At 31.4% G+C, this 16,449-nt stretch overlaps 1 protein-coding gene across 2 annotated transcripts in view; it reads right to left on the bottom strand.

Moving 5' to 3' along the window:
- LOC117115162 (neurexin-4-like) overlaps positions 1–16,449 on the bottom strand; it is a 49,333-nt gene that overhangs the window by 23,364 nt on the left and 9,520 nt on the right. The window contains exons 2-6 of one of the 2 annotated variants that reach the window (XM_033258861.1): positions 8,302–8,421; positions 6,509–6,708; positions 2,583–2,724; positions 2,000–2,209; positions 492–670 (exon numbers count right to left, since the gene is read on the bottom strand). In XM_033258861.1, coding sequence (XP_033114752.1) covers positions 492–670; positions 2,000–2,209; positions 2,583–2,724; positions 6,509–6,708; positions 8,302–8,421 — 851 coding nt within the window. The remainder of the gene's footprint in view (positions 1–491; positions 671–1,999; positions 2,210–2,582; positions 2,725–6,508; positions 6,709–8,301; positions 8,422–16,449) is intronic. The other variant, XM_033258860.1, reaches the window with a different exon arrangement.

The following is a 16,449-nucleotide window of genomic DNA, read 5'->3' as shown; positions in this document are numbered from 1 at the left end:
ATCTTTACCAGCCTCGCTGAGGCTGGTAAAGATTACCAAGACGTTCCAAAATTCTACAAGGATATTACACGGAGGTACTTTCACACGTGCCGTAAAATGTTAATTTGGTTACATTTGGTAAGATTTTTGTACGTGTGAATTGGGTAGAAGATGTATAATTCTTGTAGTATTTATTACATGTCAATCTGATCACATACACACTGTCTACTGTACAAGGTTCGGAAAAAAGTTAAAATTCACCAAAAAGTCTGGCGGTGGCTGATATTTTTTCGAACCCCTGGAGGTCAGAGTGTTAAACTTGCCAAGTTGACTTCGCCTAACTCTAATAATTTCAAAGTCGATATTATTTTACATGCCAAATTGTTCTGTTTTAAATTAGTTAATGATTTGATGAACAATTCTTCAATGCCATTTTGGATTTGACTTAGGCAAGTTCAACTGTACTTGCTTGTGAAATATATACAAAAAAGAGCATTAAAAAAGATACCAACCTCTCTATCAAGATCAATTCGCGAAAAGCTGCCTTTAGTGTAGCCCTGCATGTGAATAGAGTCAATGCTGACTCGGACCGCCCTCCTCTTGCGGTAATACACAACATAATGCCACTGGTTATCATCCAGCAGGCCACCAATAACGAACCTGCTATCGCCTGAAACATCATCTGTGCTCCCTACAACAAAAACAGGATTTAACATTTTGTAAGCAATGCCCTCATTTTTTTGTCTTAAATATATAGTTCAATAATTGAGAAAATGGCTCTAATGAAAATGGAAAATTTCAACTGATTAAAAAAATCTGCCAGGTGAGAAAATGTCCATGCAGGTGAAAAAAGAAAAGTCCCTTGTGCGAAAATGTCCCTGGTGAGAAAATGTCCATGGTGACAAAATGTCATTAATTAAAAAAATGTCAGTCCCTAATGGGAAAAAATTACTCATGGACAAATGTTTCTGATTAGAAAATGTCCCTAGTGAGAAAATTTTCAAAAAATGTGCCAGGTCAAAAAAATATCCCTGATTAGGAAATGTACCTGTAGGTAAGAAAAAGGTCTTTATGCAAAAATGTCCCTGGTGAGGAAATGTCATTAATTAGAAAATGTCACATTCCCAAATGGAAAAACATCCCTAATAGGAAAACAACAGTACACCAACTTGGCTTTATACTGTAGCTTAGTTGGTAGAATCCAAATAGGGACAAGGTTCTAGGTCATGAGTTTTAGACCAAGTTCAAGGTAACAGATTTGGAATGAAATGGTAGAGCCTGATTCTGTCTGTATTCAGATGATCAAGAGAAAAAGTGATTCAGATCCAAAGAATGGGCACTATATAAATGATAAACATCTGAAAAATAATAAAACAATAAATAAAACTGAAATACACAATAACTAACTATTAACAAACAAATAATCAAATCTGTTAAAGCAGTATACATATTTAACAACAAAAACAATTGAAAGAAATTTAAAGAGTAATATTTTAATATTCTTGTTTGTCAAATGTGCTTGCCAACAATGCCACATTTATAAAATGTTAATGGGGATGAAATATTGACCATGATCTTTAAACAGAGGAAATGAAATCTTTGCAGCTAAGACGAATTAAAACGCAGACACGAGAATTGGAAAAAATTATTAATAAGCATCGAAGGAAAGCATAACGAAAAAATGTAAATGTCAAACATGCATCTTGTTACAAGATGAATATGTAAATACAGTAGTATACTCAATCATGCAAGTAAATTCAGTAGCAGCTAAAAATAGCTCAATACTGTAGGTAGGTTCTAAGCTGTCCACACTATTTTTATGTGGCCAATCTGTGTGATTACCCATATATAGGCATGATGATGTCATATTATACACAAATATGGGCATTTCACACTTATTTATCACATAAAATTTGATAGTATGAACAAAACTTCATTGTCAAAAAATGGTTCTTTTTTATATACGTACAAGTAAATAAATTTATAATAATACAAAGTTAACATTAATAATAATACATACCTAAGTTAACATTAATCATGAGTTGTCCTTGGATAAGCTGAAAGACCAGGTAGTCGCCCTGTGTTCCATAACCGGCCATGATCACTCCGTTCGCTTCGGTGGTACGGAAACGAAACGTTACGTTCCATTCAGTCTCGACTATGTGATACCTTGGCTTCTCAACATTATATGAAATATAGTTAGAACCCTCAAACATCGCAACACTTGAATCTGAAAAATTTGATGCATATAATTTTATATCAATAATTTTTTTTTAATCCAGGCCCAGGAGGAAAAACAATTTTTGATTTTTCAAAATGACACAAACAGCATACAGTATTTGACTAAATACTTGGGAATGGATGAGATACAGATTTTTGAATATCTAAAAACCACAGAAAAGGGGGTGTAACTACCCTGTTTCCTTCTTTACCCTTTTTAAATATTCAAAAATATGTATCTCATTACCCGTTTTTTGTCAATATGCTTTTTGTCTCTTCAAAAAATCAGTTGCACAACATATCAATCATTTTTTCCCTCAGGAAGCCTGACTTTAAATAACTTTAAAAATTGGGACAAGATCGTAAATGGGTGTAGCACTTACCTGCAAGGCAGCCATACAATTCCACACGCATTGAAAAGTAGGACTTCTTTATAGTTGGATTAAAACGTATATAGCGTGCATAAATAGGCGGATTAATGTCGTTTGATTTCACACTGTCACTATCGGAATTTCCAATGAATTTCTGAAAAAGGAAAAATAAACAATGATTGATTAATTCTGTTATTATTCCTTTTGAGATAAATAGCAACAATAAAGAGGATGGTGGATAATGATGATATGTAGATGATGTTGATGGATGATGGTGGATACTGATGATGATGGGCGATAATAATGTGATAGATTATGATGGATGGTAAACATGAAGACGGATGGTGATGATGATGATGATGATAGAGATAGTGAATGATAATGATAATTATATTGATGATGGTGATGATAACCTTTCCGCAGTGTAATACTTTTTAATTGCTTTACTCTACCTAAAAAGGAGTCAACAGTCAACAGTCTTTTGAAGGATGTAATAGAAGGAAAGGTAAAAAAAAAAAGACCAAGTGGAAGGAAAAGAATAATGCTGCTTGATGACATACGGAATGGAAAAAGTTTCAACGAGTTGAAGAGGGATGCAAAAGACTGAGAATACTGGAATAGAACTTCTTGAGGGACCTGCCTTCTAGCAGAACACTAATGATTGATTGACTGATTGACCTAAAAAGGGACCAAATATATTTGGAACTATTAAACTAAAAAACCCATTACATAAATGTCTTTCATTGCTTTAAATATTTTATTTAAAATTTATACTAATCAACCTAAGCAGTACAATACGGTTGCAATAAATTTCATCATTTAATCTGAAGCATATACATTGCAAAGTAATAGGTTATAAATAATTGATATCACAAGGATATGAGGTAGAAATTATTGCACAGAGGATAAATCTAGATGTCAATAACTTTAAAATATGGATGCTAAGATGCAATTGCTGACTATATCTTGCTGTAAGCATTAAAACTAGGTCTAGGTTACAAGCACAAATTTATGCCTATACTGAAAAGCCTCATTCAATGTAACACCTTAAACCTGAATAAACTCTTATGATATTTATGAAATATTACCATCCACAAAATCAAAATAAAGGAAATCATATAAATTAAAATTTATGTAGTATAATAAATTTTATTATTGTAGATTTTGATGTGTAAAATATTTATTCTGCAGTACAGCATGTCAAAAATAGCATAAAAAGTTTGGAATTCAACACAAGCCTGAGTCTTTACTATGATGTTAATATTAATAAGTTGATTTCAAATTTTCTAGCTTTGGTAAAGACAAGTCTGTCTGCATTTGTAGCATATCATAGTGTGAAGAATCTTTCTTAATCAAATATAAAATTTATCAAAACATTATTATAATCAATTACATACATAAATTAAATATGATTGCACTATCACTGTAAATGTTTTTAGACTAGAAATTATTGGAGAAGATTAAATACAACTACACCGACAAACTCTGTCCTTAAAGTCAATGTATCCACAACTGATTATTCTCTCAAAAGACAATTACCAGTCTATTTTTACCACCGCCAAAGGAGGTTAAGTATTCACCATCTGTTAGTAAGATTACGCAAAAACTAATGAATGGATCATCATAAAATTCAGTAGAATGATACATAATAATCAAAGAAAAAGAAAAACACTACTCAATTTTCAGAAGAAAAGGTCAAAGGACAAAGTCAAGGACATTCGATTTTTCACCCTTGACCGTATAATATTCCTAAATACAACTTGCGCTTCATACATGGAATTACTGCTTTTGTATAAGTGTAAAAAAAAAAAATTAACATTTAATTGCTTAATTAATTACAATACATTATGCAAGGAACAGGAACTATATTAAACATGTTAATTAGTGCAATTATAACAATTTTTTTACAAGTATCTTAACAAATTATTTTCATTATTATCAATTGTTTTAGGATCAAGACCAAGGATAAGCCAAACAGCTAACTTAATCTCTTTTTTAAGTGGCACATGCCTTCACGCGACAAACATAAACACAAGATACTCTATATAAACTAAATCTCATTTATGAGGCTTAGGGAGTGGAGTTCTTGGTTGTGATATAAATTAAAATTTATGTAGTATAATACATTTTATTATTGTAGATTTTGATGTGTAAAATATTTATTCTGCAGTACAGCATGTCAAAAATAGCATAAAAAGTTTGGAATTCAACACAAGCCTGAGTCTTTACTATGATGTTAATATTAATAAGTTGATTTCAAATTTTCTAGCTTTGGTAAAGACAAGTCTGTCTGCATTTGTAGCATATCATAGTGTGAAGAATCTTTCTTAATCAAATATAAAATTTATCAAAACATTATTATAATCAATTACATACATAAATTAAATATGATTGCACTATCACTGTAAATGTTTTTAGACTAGAAATTATTGGAGAAGATTAAATACAACTACACCGACAAACTCTGTCCTTAAAGTCAATGTATCCACAACTGATTATTCTCTCAAAAGACAATTACCAGTCTATTTTTACCACCGCCAAAGGAGGTTAAGTATTCACCGTCTGTTAGTAAGATTACGCAAAAACTAATGAATGGATCATCATAAAATTCAGTAGAATGATACATAATAATCAAAGAAAGACACTACTCAATTTTCAGAAGAAAAGGTCAAAGGACAAAGTCAAGGACATTCGATTTTTCACCCTCGACCATATAATATTCCTGAATACAACTTGCGCTTCATACATGGAATTACTGCTTTTGTATAAGTGTAAAAAAAAAAAAATTAACATTTAATTGCTTAATTAATTACAATACATTATGCAAGGAACAGGAACTATATTAAACCTGTTAATTAGTGCAATTATAACTATTTTTTTACAAGTATCTTAACAAATTATTTTCATTATTATCAATTGTTTTAGGATCAAGACCAAGGATAAGCCAAACAGCGAACTTAATCTCTTTTTTAAGTGGCATATGCCTTCACGCAACAAACATAAACACAAGATGCTCTACATAAACTAAATCTCATTTATGAGGCTTAGGGAGTGGAGTTGTTCTTGGTTGCGAGAAACAAATCCTATTACCATGACAGGAATTGAACCCACAACCCAGGAAGGCAAGCATCTTAACCACCAAGCATCTCAACTCCACTCCTCCATTATATTTTCCATACCAAATAATGTTCACCTGAACAATGCATTTACTAGTAATTAATTTTATACTTTTTCCTATACTAAATGATTTCTTTCGACTATTAAAACATGCATAATATTTACAGAATGTTTACAATATTCACCCATTTTTTAAAACAAACTTTAATGTACATTGTTTATCTTTTAATTAATACTAATGCATATTGTTGTTTTCCTTTTAATTGTACTGTTTATAGTGATCTTTTAATGGTTAACCAACTACAAAATAGTTCATGTACTATACTTTTGCTTTTACAAGACCAATAAAAGTTCTTTTCATTTTTTTTGGTTCTAATATCTTTAGTCTACAGTAACTATCAAAGTACTACTTATTAAAATACAAGTTATATTTTTAAGTATATTAATTTCATAGAGACATTACCCTCAACCTCATACCATAATGGTTTGTTCCATTCAATTTCATAAATTTCAATGATGACTATAGAAAATTAGGGCACAGGGATTAGAGCGATGAATTTAAAAGAGAAAACTAGATACATCTCCAACAACCACCCATCGTAACATTCACCAGCTGCTCTAATAAACCTAATGTATCCAATATGGGTATGAAGTATATATATTAAGAAACTATATAAACTTGATACAGTTTCTTGTATTAAGTATACAGACATTATTATTATTTCTTACAGATATTGACAACTGTAAAAATGTTTAATTAAATGCATTTGTTTCATGATCCTTGACACTGTAATCAGAGAACGTTTGTTGTATAATATTACCCGTTGAACCCCGTTTTGAGCATAGGTCTGGAATGTGTTGTCATCGCTGCTGTTACTGTACTGCAGTTTGTACTCCGTTACCCACTCCCGGCTGTCGTGGCGACCCTGCGAGGCCACTTTGGTAATTTTTGCAACAGCACCTACGTCTATCGTCAAGTACTGGTTGGTGTCGTGCGTTGCAGCTGTCCAGCCTCCCTCACCTAGAAAACAAATCAATATCAATTACATTTGATTACCTGTAATCTATACAAACTTATTGATTTATTTTGCATTGCGGTAGGTAGTCTACCATTAGGGATAAATTTATTTTTAGCCATAGTGACTCATGATAAGGAATACAGTTAAGGATAATAGCTTTATATTTCATTATATATTTGGTCTGTTATTTAAACACAATAGGTAGATAGCATTGATAGTCAAATTACAATAATGTTTAACAAAAGGAAAAAGAAATTAAATTTCATTTATCAATCAATAGAATCATGCAACAGTAGACACTTTAGTGTGTTGGACAATCAGTAAATAAAACGTTTTTGTATCATTCTAGAGATTACTGCCTTGTTGTACTATAAAAAGCATACTGTATTGTATAAAGTACACAAAAAGGTTAATTACAGAAAAATTCAACAATTTAATTAAAGTATTGAATACTGTAGCTCCTCCAAAAGGATCAAATAAAGTATCAACTTCCTATGTATGAAGTACAGATCCAAATAAGATATTAATACTGATATTAAATTACTATAAAAACTACTATCAGAGTTTTCCCAGATTAATGGACTTATGAAGTAGCAGATCACAAGAAAGAGAAATAGGGGGCCAGGGGATGGAACTTTACAAATACTGGTACCGTAGAGGGCTCACACAACCTTTGCCCCATTATGGATGGGTAGGTACAACATTTTATATCTAAAACACCTTCAAGTAGCAGGAAATGGCACTTTCAAACTTCAAATTTAAAAGCAAAATTTTACACCACACCAACCCCCAATTTTTTTCATTTTCAAAACTTAAAAACATAATTTTTTGACCAGCATTTATAGTTAGTGCTCTATAAACACTTAAAGTTAAATAAGAAACAGGAAATATATAAAAATAATAATTGAATGCAATATCCGAAAGGTCCACTGATTAATCTCAGATAAGAAAGTATAATACATACTCCAAGTATTGAAATACAATCCCAATATGTGAATCCCAACACGATGGCGTGTATTTCAATACTTGGAGCGTGTATTATACTTTCTTGAATGCAATATTTTACCCCCATTTTTAAAAATTATTTTCAAAACAAAATTTTTTTTGACTATTTAAATAGTTCTCTATAGTATAAACAATAAAATTTATATAAGAAACAAAAATATATAAAAATAATAATTACATTATTAAGTGTCAGTGTAAATTTAATATTAATTAATAAGGAAGCATCAATGCATACCGTAGATCACATCATGCACTATACAAGGAATTACAATTTCTCAAGTGGAGTTTCATTTGATCTTGTAATTAGAAAGTGTGCTTGGAAATAAAATTATGATAATACAATAATTTCATGAAAAAAATATGGTAATCAGTGGATCTGAATTGGAAATTGGATTTATTTTTACGCTAGGAAATATTTTACAAAATACTAATTACACATTAAACATACATTATGACACAATATAATCCAAATAACGATGAAGTGCTAAGAAAAACATCATAAAAAGCCAATCAAAATATGGCTATAAATAATACTTCACCAGTTGGCTACGTTCAATATTTCCACTATACTCATTAAGAAGATGCATTACCGTCTGTCCAATGAAGTCGTCCATACTCCGGTCCCCGTAACGATGATAGTGATGAAGATGCTGTGACCATTGAATTATATATAAGACCAGACTTCATTCCCAAAGGAGCATTACAAGTTCCTAGAAGTTAAATAAAAATTATTATAATTTTTTGACACTTCAACTATTTTTAAAGCTAAAGGTAGAAGTAGGAGGATAAATATTAACTCACAGTGTCATTGTGCTGAATTAGGACGTATGGCTTAAAGAGGCACTTATATAGTAGACTACATGCTCATTCCAAAACTAGGGATAAAATGTACCATAGAATCAGGATAACCGTACTCTTCCAAAAGATGCAATGGGTTCTTTAAATTGCACACAAGACCTCTATTTATGGTTCTTAATGGAGAAGACTTAGTCCTACCAACCGAACCCTGGGCGAGGACTGGCTGGAACCAGCACCAATGTTAAGGCTGTATACCTTTAGCTTGGCCACTTGACTCGCAAAAATATTAAATATTTTAAGGGATGCTCATAAAACCATTCAAAGCATATTTTAACTATTTTTTATTCAAAATCAATTTTAATTTTCTTCACATGTATTTGTATTGATTAATAATTTTTATCAAGCATAATATATGTGAATACTAAAGCAACAGGCATACTATGAGTATGTCCAGCTATAAGCAGTACACAATCAATAGCCTTGTTGATAAATTATCTTTTTATGATAGGAATTTTAGAAGATATTTTTAGTTTATTTATATAATTTACATTGTTGAAAATAATGCAAAATTGAAACACTTTAAACTATCTTTGAAATATAAAAATAGAATTTGAGACTAACTCATTACCAAAGCTAAAGCGAGACTTGAAATGATCAAATGCATCTGAAGAGGATGATGAATGCGGTTACACGTCGTCATGAAAAATTATAAAATATTTTTGTCATCTCTACATCAAAATGCGGCGATGCGCATTCTTTTGCATATTCGTGCACAATAAATTAATAATGAAGACGTCCATCTTTTGATAAAATCATGTCTACAGAAAGACACAAATTGTAGGAATATACTGTATCTGTGGTAAAAAAACTAAACTCTGAAAATTCCACAAAAATTCAACTTTTGTAAACCAGAAATTGGTCATTTCCTGTAAAAGCAAGGAATATAGAGATTTCAATGAGACACAGATGAAGACAATGCAGTTTTCACGGACAATACAGATCTACCAACAGTTTTTTGTTAAATAAAATATTCAAATTACAATTTCTCCATATCTTTCCCAACAGAAAGCTGAAAGAAATCCCTAAGTTTTGCATTCTATCGCTATTGTACCAGAAGCGGACCCAGAGATGCCTAAAAGGGGAAGGGGCAGGGGCGACCGAGAGACAACATCACCCTAATTTTTGCTTTCTAGGCACCCAGAAATAACCACTGAGGTGTTTTGGGCTATCAAGAATTTATTTTTATTTCTTTCTTTCTTTTTTTTTTTTTTTTCCAAAAGGGTGGAAGGATCCCCCAGCTGGTTCACCCCCCTTCCCCCAAAATAAGCCACTGTGTACTATTAGAGACCCCATGATATACCATCAAATAAAAGACCATAATGTGTATGAATTTTTGTGTATAGAGATAGTAGGATATGATACATTTCCAAGAATAATAATTATTAAAATTCACGAAATATTTTACCGGAAACCGATGTAGGTGTTATTTTGTGTTTTAGCTAATCAAAATTACTGTACAGGCCTAAAGCTGGGCTGCCACATTTCAAGATTACAAATGTTTCTCAATTAGGTGTTTGGTGTAGTCACCAAATTAAATTCTTACAACCAGTAAATAATCCAATATTAATCAATTTTAATATTCAAATATTATTCTTCTTAACACAACAGGAAAGGTTGTTTGTTGTGTACAGTATTACTAAGAAATTTAGTAGAGATGAAATTGGAGGTGATAGCCTGGGGACTCCAGATATTCTTTACAAATGTATAATACCATATTTACAGCAGTATTGAAGGGACGACCTTTCATTCTGAAAGGCATACAAAATTACAGTAGAATAGAAGGGATGATCTTTGAAGGTAAACTTTATTGGTACACAGACTTTTATAAGTAAAACATTATTACAATATTTGACAAAATGTTCACAAACATGCTGTTGACAATGATGATGATGGTGATTATTAAGAGAATGAGTAGGAGGTGGAGAAGGAGAATGGTGAGAATGAGGACGAGGATGAGAAGAAACTGATGAATATTTCTATTTGCGCAAGAGTTTATATCTGTAGGTGTCACACTAACTTTTAAGTCTTAAATATTTGTAACCAAAGAAAAACAATATAAGAATGATTTTATAAGAAAATGATGAAAAAGATGATGATGATGATGATGATGATATTGATATGATGATGGTGATCATGATGATGATGTTGTATTTATGAATATCATAATGATGATGATATAGAATAACGAGGATGAAGATACCGACAATGTGGTTATTCTCATAATAATTAACTACTTGTGTTGAATGAATATGGAGGATACCTGTATTGTTTTCATCACTGATGCTGTCTTTGGCATGACAAGCCCCATTATGATGAATGCTAAAGACTCCATCTATGGTACATTCTTCAATAACCAACTTTTAACAATGGCATGTCACTGTGTACTACAGTGTACTCAAAATAATGACAACAACAATAATAATTCTGACTGGACACTAATTATGAGATTATGGTTTACAAAACATTTAATTAATTTAATTATTTAATTAATTAATTATTAATTAATTAACTAATTACTAACTGTAGGGAATCTCAAGCTGAATACTAACCAACCATGATTAAATAATGTTAACATCACATAGCAGGCAGACAGACTTTGTCCAATTGAATTAGATCTGGTTGGATGATTCCAGCTTGGAAATGAATGCTCAATACTTCCATTCCATTATTATTGAAAATCAATTTCATATTCATATTTCCTTCGCAATGAGATTTTGCATCTACGGTGACATTCATGATAAAAAAAACATTATTCATAAAAAAAAAGCTCAAATAATCAATACTTTTAATGTGAAAATTAGGGATAGAGTATTATTTCTTAGAGAGAAAATAAGAAATTATTTAGTTTGCATGTTCATGAAAAGATTTCTTTTTTTAGTATTAACAAATTTCAACATAAAATTTGACAATAAAGTAGGAGGGTGGAGTTACTCTAAGGGCACTCCCCCCCCCACCCCCTCCCAATCGGATCACTGCCAGCAAGTTTAATGTTGTGCAATAAAACAGCTTGGTATGTTTAGTCAGGTGTGGATGTGAGCTCCTGTCCTTGGTGCCCTGAGGAGTAAACCCTATCAGACGTAAACTCGCGTCCCTGGCACTACTGTAAGTTACTGCAAAACACCACATGAATGGTGACAGAAAATGAAGTTTTAGTGTGTTAAAATTTAGTTACATATAGATGAAAAATTTATATTATTAATCTTAAACCACAGATGACATACTGTAACACTCAAAATGTTGAGCACAAAAATTTAAATTGAGATGCTAATGAAGATTTTCAGTTTCACTATGCACCATCATGTATTGTCTGATGTGTGCCACTGATGCAAAAGTGAATCCAATAAATATTATATTATTATTACAATTTAAGTACTGATAACAAAATTATTTAATGACTTGAACATCTTCATTTCAAGAATGCATTTCAATTATATACTTCTATCAACCTCGTTTAATAGACCATTTCAAAATCACCTATTGTAGAGATGCAGAAATACACTCGTCTGGCTCCACTGAATATGCTTTATGAATTCAGCATTATCATACTGTAAAGTGGAACACTAAACCAGTCTGCACTAACAGGCAACATTCAACAACAACTATGTACACTAATTTGCAAGTAAATAACTAGTGTCAGAATGACATGAACCACTGGTAATGCCAGTGGAGATGGAGGAGGGGGCAGGGAAGGGGGATAAAGGTTAACAGTTGTACTCCATTAGGAAATACTAAAAGTCAATCATTTTGTCAACCTGAAACCATGCTTTGAAAAACATTATTGCTGTCTATTTCCAGACAGTTCATATTCTTAAAATTTTCTCCCACCATGGTGGAGCTGAGTTGGATGCTGACCCCTGTCAGGGACTTATCTTGTTGAGAAACTTGGACCCCCTGTCAAGAAACTTGGAACCCCATCAAGAAAATGTATTGCCTTGTTGGAGAATATCTAGTGCTGTCACCAGCACACCCCATCTGAGATTGGATACCATTTGAGGTTGTTGGATTATATTAATTTGCCGATCCAACAAGTTTACTGCCTTCAGATAGCAGTTCCTATGTGGTACAAAAGCACCATTTTTATAAACCTATTCTGAAAACCCCCCACTGTCCCCAACTAAAATGTAAGCAGTTCTTTTGCATTCCTTTTTAATCATTTTGGAACATAATGTATACAGTAGGTAATTTCAAAGTTTAGCATTTTGAATCATGGTACTAGTAAGAATCAGATACTGTAATACAGAGAGTGAACATTTCAGAGAGAATGTTAAATTAATCTTCAATATAGACACAAACATTTAAATTCCTTTAATGTAAAATATCACAGTATTGGATGTTCCACCCTCATAATTCTAGAAGACCACATCATCAATCAGAATTAAGAAAGATTTATCATCATTAATCTATTAACTTGGAAATGCTTTTATGTCAAAAGTGAGAGGTGATGGTGCATATTACTCCCTGTTTTTATTATGATGGGAGTTTTGTGATACAAGAAAAAATTCCCCGTTGTCCAAACCTCTTCTAAAGACAATCACCAAATTATCTAAAAAAACCTTCAGGTATTCAGTATATAAAATTTTTTACCAATTAAGGTTTTTTTTTCATTTAATACTGTATTTGGGTATTAGGCCTGCCCAAGTAACATTTTTTGTCTGTTTCATGTCCTGGGGATTTTTTTTTTATTATTGTTTTCTAGTGAGGGGTTTATTGCTATTTGCGTCAACAAGCAAAAGACTGGTCAACACTATTGGATGGTACAATAACCTACCGATCCACGGATTGCAAAATCAGCAAGTGTATGATCTAAGCAACAATTTTATTTTTCATCAAAAACGATCATTTTTTCAGTCTTGGAAAAAAAAAGCAAATATGGTAGTAAAAAAATCCATAAGGTCCAAAATTTGATAAGGGGAGGGACGTGAAGCTAGGGATTAATTTATTAGGCCTTATGATAAACATTGGCAGTAATAGAATTAATGGCATTGCAATAACTGTAATTTGTTATCCTACAACTAAAGTACATTATCCATTAAAATACAAGTTTGAATGGAATGTGAGTGCTTTTATCAATCAACAACATTAAACTTGTCATCACAAGCAATGCTTACAGTAATTGGCAATTTATTTGGTAACAATTTGTTATAAATCATCAAAAGAATTCTTCTTGAAAGAAGTTCCTTATTTTCAATTGAGTTTCAAGACCTTTTCAAAAAGATTTATCAATGAATAAATTCTATTTTAACCTTTTCAAATAAAATTATCAAAAAATAAAATTCTTAAAATAGAAGATAGGTAGTATTTAAAATTGATAAATTAGATTTTATTATTATTATTTCAAAAGTGATAGGGAGTTGTTTACTGTTCAGGAGAATAATAAACTACCATATTAAGTTAACTATAGTCTATGTAATTGTTAAAGCATCTAGTAATAAAAATTACACAATTAATTACTGCTGTAGAATCTAGTATTTTTGGTTTGTCGCATATAAATATAGTAATATGAATATCATTAAATATAATAATTATGAATTATTAACAAATTTTCCATGAGCCTGACCATAATTTTAATTATTATTTTTGTAGGACAGTAATGACTATATGGATAGGTCTACAATAGTTATCCTGCCTACAGTACACATCTTGAAATATCTGGCTTCCATACTTACAGTAATTGGATGCAGAAACATTGCACACATGGAATATGTTGTTTACACTGCAACTAATGTGTGAATTGTACAAATGCATTGATTTTTTACTTTACCTCAACAGAGCTTTTAGCGCTATAAAGGGATCAATAATTATAAAACAAATACTAAATTCTAGAATTATTATTTTAATGTGTGATAATTTGCAAATAAATAATTGTGCTCAGAGTTAATAGTTTAATTTCCTATTTGATTGTTAATAATTATAATTTGTTTTTAGAACGTGTGTAAAATACTGGCATGGCAGTTTCTATGAGTCAATTTGTATACATTTGTAAAACACAGTATAAATTCAAACTGATGCTTAACAAATAATGACTAATAATGGAATTCTATTGCCAAAATCCAAAACATAATACAAAGTCAAACTGATGCTTAACAAATAATGACTAATAATGGAATTCTATTGCCAAAAATCCAAAACGTACTGTAAATACAAAATATGTTCCAACATTTTAAAATTACAGTACTTTTTTCAATTTACTCTGTTAATTCCTTTATTTTATATTAAGTTTGATTTGTTAAGTTGATTTTCTTGGTTTTTATTTTCCTTGGATGCACCAAGTACAAGTGTCGCTGTTGTAAAATTGTCATTTCCTAATAATTAATATACTTTATGTATAATGTTTGGGGGTTAATTTGACTAACAGATAGTGGGTATGATAAAAAGAAACATTTTTATATGTTTAAGAGAATTCTTGCCCATGTATGAAGCAAACACTTTAGTCCTCTCTGACAATGTCTACTGTACGTGAAAAATGATGAATCGATGCAAATCTTACTGTCATTTCAGAGATGCTGTGTTGCCTGGTTTATATCACATTCATAGTTCACACACTCAGTACTTAGGTGCTATACTCTGAGCAGAGACTGTGGCCCTTATTAATTCATAATTGCTATAGCCTTTATTCTAAACCGCTGAAGTAGAGTTGAGTGGAGCTACTGTATAGCTTGGTGGTAAAATATACTTGCATTCAAATCCAGGTCTTGGGTTCAACTAAAACAAGATTTTTTTCTTACGACCAATAACAACTTTAAATAGCTAGCAGGCAAGAATATACGGTAGTTTGTTTTTAAGTGAGTTAATAGCTTGGTGGTTGCCTTTTACTCCCAGGGTCCTATGGGTTCAAACCTTGCCCTCCATAGGGTTAGGGCTTTATTTTTCTTGTTATTAAAACAGATACATTCCCTAAAAAAGACTTTAGTTTCTAAAGAATTATTTCATCCTTCAATTCCAATATTGTGTACCAGTATGTGAAATTAGAATAGGAAGAGTTAACTAATGTGCCTAAAAAAAGAGAGGCTACTGGATACATAAAATAAATGCAATTCAAACATTGAATTTATTATGTTCATAAAGCCCAAAAATATACTATAATTTCATAATTGATGGCACAGAGAAAAATTGCTATCAGGTTAATCCTAATGGTAGAGTAGGCAGACTTCGGGTAGGTTTCTTAAAAAAGAAACAGCTTTTATGACACCATATAAAACAAATTCTGTGATGAAGTATTCTTTATCTAGGTACCCCTGGGGAAAATCTTGCATAGCAACATTAAGCAGCAAGTACATTAAACGCATTTTGTAATTACATTTCGCTTTATGATGTACAGAAATTAATTGGTTGCGTTGGAGATGAAGGTATCACCTAAATCAGATCGTTAGTTCTGTTAAATTGTTTTCTTTGTATAAAACGAAATATGATCCATTATTAACATTACATACTGTATGGTATGGTAAGCTAAGAATCATTCTGTCTATACTGTACTGTACATAAACAGTCAATGACATCCCCATAGCATCACAAACTACATCGTCTCTATAAATGATGATTTTTTTAATTCTATCAATCACGATCTTAATCTTAATCTTGATAACCACAATAATCACACTATATTACCATCTCTATCATTTTTAAACCACCATCACTATTCATTTTCATCACATCATCATCATCACTATCATTTCTATCACTAACATCATTTCAGAATCATTCACCATCTTCACCATCAACATCATCTCAGCATCATGGTCATCTTCAGTATCAGCATCATCTCAGTATCATTTCATCTTCACTATCAACATTCTCAAAATCATTCCACCTTCACCATCAACATCATCTCAGCATCATGCTCATCTTCACTACCAACATCACCTCTATCAACATCACTACCA

Source organism: Anneissia japonica, unplaced genomic scaffold, assembly GCF_011630105.1.
Source record: "Anneissia japonica isolate Jap-2015-1 unplaced genomic scaffold, ASM1163010v1 scaffold6997_len847652_cov182, whole genome shotgun sequence".
In the NCBI taxonomy this organism is placed as follows: domain Eukaryota; kingdom Metazoa; phylum Echinodermata; class Crinoidea; order Comatulida; family Comatulidae; genus Anneissia; species Anneissia japonica.
Note: the sequence above shows the minus strand (reverse complement) of the source record. Positions and strands in the feature narration are given on the sequence as shown.